The sequence below is a fragment of the Garra rufa genome, chromosome 14, assembly GCF_049309525.1.
Source record: "Garra rufa chromosome 14, GarRuf1.0, whole genome shotgun sequence".
Lineage (NCBI taxonomy): Eukaryota > Metazoa > Chordata > Actinopteri > Cypriniformes > Cyprinidae > Garra > Garra rufa.
In genome coordinates, this window is record NC_133374.1 from 10,969,424 (window position 1) to 10,973,631 (window position 4,208).

The following is a 4,208-nucleotide window of genomic DNA, read 5'->3' on the forward strand; positions in this document are numbered from 1 at the left end:
AGAGTCATGGAGCAGTGTCTGTTTTCACAGCCAATAACACGCTAATGAAGAACACATCAAACTGGAGTGTGGAGGGAGAGCGAGTGGAAATGATGCGTGTGAGTTATTTGTCCTCTTATAGATGTTCCGTCAGTCATGCGTGCTCGTTTTAAGACCAGGACACGTGGCTTTTAATGGCGGAAAGGTGGACGGGGGCGTCCACAAACATTCAGAACATAATGTTTTTCGTCGTTCTCTCTCCTCTGTCATTCTTAATCATATTGTGTGTCGTGCCTCTCACCCTGTTTAGTGGAACGGAATGATCCCTAATGCTTGTTAATTACCACTAATCACCATTGTGACATCATATAAACAAACACACACATATCATTAATGCTAATGTTCCCTCACAAATGTAGTCCAGAAACAAGATACCATTTTAAATGTAGGCTATCCACCTTTTTATTCCAGTAGGAGTGGGTGTGGCTTTCAGTCTCATCCATACAGCTATTATTAGCTGTACAAAACGGCTTTTGCTGCTTGATAGTGCAAATTGTGTCTTAACATATCATTTTAATGTATTATCTTAAATATGAGCACACTAACAGTGGCTAATGAACCAAAGTCTCACCTAGACTTACACGTTGAAGAAAAAAGTGGATACATCATCTTATTCACATCATTCACAACCAAAAGCTTTTAGTTTTTGTCTTTATTTTGTGTTTTATTAACTTACAATCATTCGATTGACTGACAGAACCAATTATCATGTGGTTTGACCACAGCTTTTAGCTTAGCAAGAGATTCAAGAAGGTGTTAATAATCTTCAACCAAGGGCCTCAGCAGGAAGTGAAGCCCTTCCAGTAGAAGTTTTTGCATCCTGCTTTGCGTTCGCGGGCGGGTATGTGGTTCGAGCTTTCTGCCGAACGTTCTAGCTCCACGCGCAGTTCCTCATTTTCGCCTGCTGTTGAAACGTCATTCTCGCGCATCTCCATTTCGGGCATGGAAAGCATGGAAAGGAGCTCCTCAATGTCTTTCTTAGTCCAGTCCTGAGGAAAAAAAAATGTAAAACATATGTGACCCTGGACCACAAAACTAATCATAAGGTAAAAAGTTGAGATTTATACATCATCTGAAAGCTAAATAAATAGCTTTTCATTGATGTGTGGTTTGTTAGAATAGGGCAATATTTGGCTGAGATACAACTATTTAAAAATCTGAGGGTGCAAAAAAATCTAAATATTGAGAAAATCGACTTTAAAGTTGTCCAAATGAAGTTCTTAGCAATGCACATTACTAATCAAAAATTAAGTTTGGAAATATTTACGGTAGGAAATGTACAAAATATGTTCATGGAACATTATCTTTACTTACTTTTTGGCATAAAAGCAAAATGTATAATTTTGACCCATACAATGTATTGTTGGCTATTGCTTCAAATACACCTGTGCTACTTAAGGTCCAGGATCACATATATGATAGACTCGACATTTCAGTAAATTTCCTCCGTTATTTGCAGAATAAAAACTGTCTAGTAAAGCTAATGCTTTGCATTCATTTAGATCAACGTATGCATGAGGTAACCAAGGCTAAAAGAGAAAAGCCCTTTTTTATTTATAAGGGAATGTGTGTTTTGATTAGACCTAAATGTGTTCCATTAACTCAGGGTTCCTGTATAGTAAAAGATAATGCATTTACTTGCCAAGACGTAAATGAGAAAAACAGAGGGTCATTTAGAAATGTGTGTGGGCTACACGAGTGAAAGAGAAAGAGGGACTGGAAGTAATGATGTCTTCCTATAGAATTAGATGGGGATTGGAGTAATTTCCAATTTAAACATCTATTAAAAGCAGAATTAAGCAGAGCATTAAACAAACTGAGCATTTCAGCAACCTGAAACTGAAATGTATACATTTAGTGCTTTTGTTTAAAGAGATAGTTAACCCAAAAGGTAAAATTGTTATTATTTACTCACCCTCATATCGTTCTAAAATTATACTGACGTTATTCTATTTCTGCAGAAGACATTGTCCATACAATGAAAGCTAATGGGGTCCAACATTGTTTTTGTCCAAAAGTAAGGACAAAAACAGTTGAAATACTTCTTTTGTGGCTGTACCTGTTTGGAGCGGCATAAGGGTGAGTATTCATAACTGGAATTCATACAGTTGAGGTCAAAAGTTTACATACACCTTGCACAATCTGCAAAATGTTAATTATTTTATCATACAAAATTCATGTTATTTTTCATTTAGTACTGACCTGAATAAGATATTTCACATAAAAGACATTTACATATAGTCCACAAGAGAAAATAATAGTTGCATTTATAAAAATGACCCCATTCAAAAGTTTACATACACTTGGTTTTTAATACTGTTTAACTTTAATTTTGTTTAATGATAGTTGTTCATGAGTCCCTTGTTTTTTTTTTTTCTGAACAGTTAAACTGCCCAAATCATTCAGGTCCAACAAATCATTTGGTTTTTCAGCATTTTTGTGTATTTGTACCCTTTCCAACAATGACTGTATTTATTTGAGATCCATCTTTTCACACTGAGGACAACTGAGGGACTCATACGCAACTATTACAAAAGGTTCAAACTCTCACTGATGCTTCAGAAGGAAAAACCATGCATTAAGAGCCGGGGGTGAAAACTTTTGAACAGAATATAGATTTTTCTTATTTTGCCCAAGTATCATATTTAGAGCTCCCTAAATATGGGGAGATGATCTTAATGCATTGTTTTTCCTTCTGAAACATCAGTGAGCTTTTTGAACCTTCTGTTATAGTTGCATATGAGTCCCTCAGTTGGATCTCAAAATCATACAGTCATTAGTGGAAAGGGTTCAAATACACAAAACATGCTTAAAACCAAAGAATTTGTGGGACCTGATAGATTTTTCTGAAGAACAGTGGGCAGTTTAACTGTTCAGGACAAACAAGGGACTCATGAACAACTATCACTAAACAAAAACACAGCTGTGGATCATTCTTTATAAACGCAACTCTTATTTTCTCTTGTGGACTGTATGTAAATGTCTTTTATGTGAAATATCGCATTTAGTTCAGTAATAAATTAAAAATAACATGCATTTTGTATGATCCCTCTAATTAACATTTTGCAGATTCTGCAAGGTGTATGCAAATTTTTGACCTCAACGTAGTTAGTTGAATGTGAGTTTGGCAGCCTTGAAAATGCAATGGAAAACTAGAAGCTACCTGATAAATGCATGCCCTAGATTTGTGTTTGAGTTTGTTTAAGACTCACCTGTGTAGCCTGTCCAATCGCTCTTACTCTCTGCAGAAGTCTGCGATGGCGGAAGTCCATGTCTGGTTCTAGCTGTGAATTAGCACTGCGACCGCACAGCACTAGGGACAGACCCAACAGGGCCAAATAACACTGAAGCTCACACAGTCTCATCTCAAACCTCTGTCTTCCGCTGATGGAGTGTCTCTTCGTAGCTGTGGTTCTGGTTCTGGACCCTCGGAAACCCCAAGTGCTCTTTTTAAACTCTCCTTCCACTTGTACGGTTGACTGACAGCTGCCCAGGTTGCTGGGCGATAGTGGATTGTGATGTCATAAAGCATTTAGATTCTTCTGGTCCCACACTAATGGGAAACACTCTCATTTAGATAACGCAAATGAACGAATTGCGACTTGACAATGGGGGCTACAATAAAAGCATTAGACTGAATGGATTCGGGGTTTGTTCAGCTAATCTAAAACAAATACAACAGAGAAATGCCTGGGATGTGCGTCTCTGTCGCTCTGAAGCGCACACGCCATGGCAGAAGCGAAGAATAAAAGCCTTTATAAAGTTAATTGATTCTGAATGAAGAGTTTAATGTGCGTTTCCTTGAAGTGTTAACTCAAGAAGTACAAGCGCTTGTGCTGCTGGGAACATCTTTAATTCGCATTGTAGCGATAAATGAATGAATTTAATTATTAGTGAATTCTGGATTAAGTTTCAAAGCATTGATGAAAGTTATGTGTGACATGCAAGATGCACATTATTGTTGTACAAGTATTCTTGTAGCATCATAACATTACGGTTGAACCATTGATGTCCTTACTATCTTTCAGGGCTTGCTGTCTATGCAGGGTCAGAAAACGTTTGGATTTCATCAAAAATAGCCTTATTTCTGTTCTGAAGATGAATGAAGGCCTTACGTGTTTGGAACGACATAACCGTCAGTAATTAATGACAGAATTTTCATTTTTGGG

At 37.2% G+C, this 4,208-nt stretch overlaps 1 protein-coding gene across 1 annotated transcript; it reads right to left on the reverse strand.

Annotated features, from left to right (window-relative positions):
* Positions 1-695: 695 nt before the first annotated feature.
* sst1.2 (somatostatin 1, tandem duplicate 2) lies at positions 696-3,441 on the reverse strand. Its single transcript, XM_073818376.1, has 2 exons — positions 3,252-3,441; positions 696-1,028 (listed from the first exon to the last, which is right to left on the reverse strand). Exons 1-2 carry the CDS (start codon positions 3,402-3,404, stop codon positions 819-821), a joined length of 363 nt encoding a protein of 120 aa, XP_073674477.1. The 5' UTR covers positions 3,405-3,441; the 3' UTR covers positions 696-818.
* Positions 3,442-4,208: the final 767 nt, after the last annotated feature.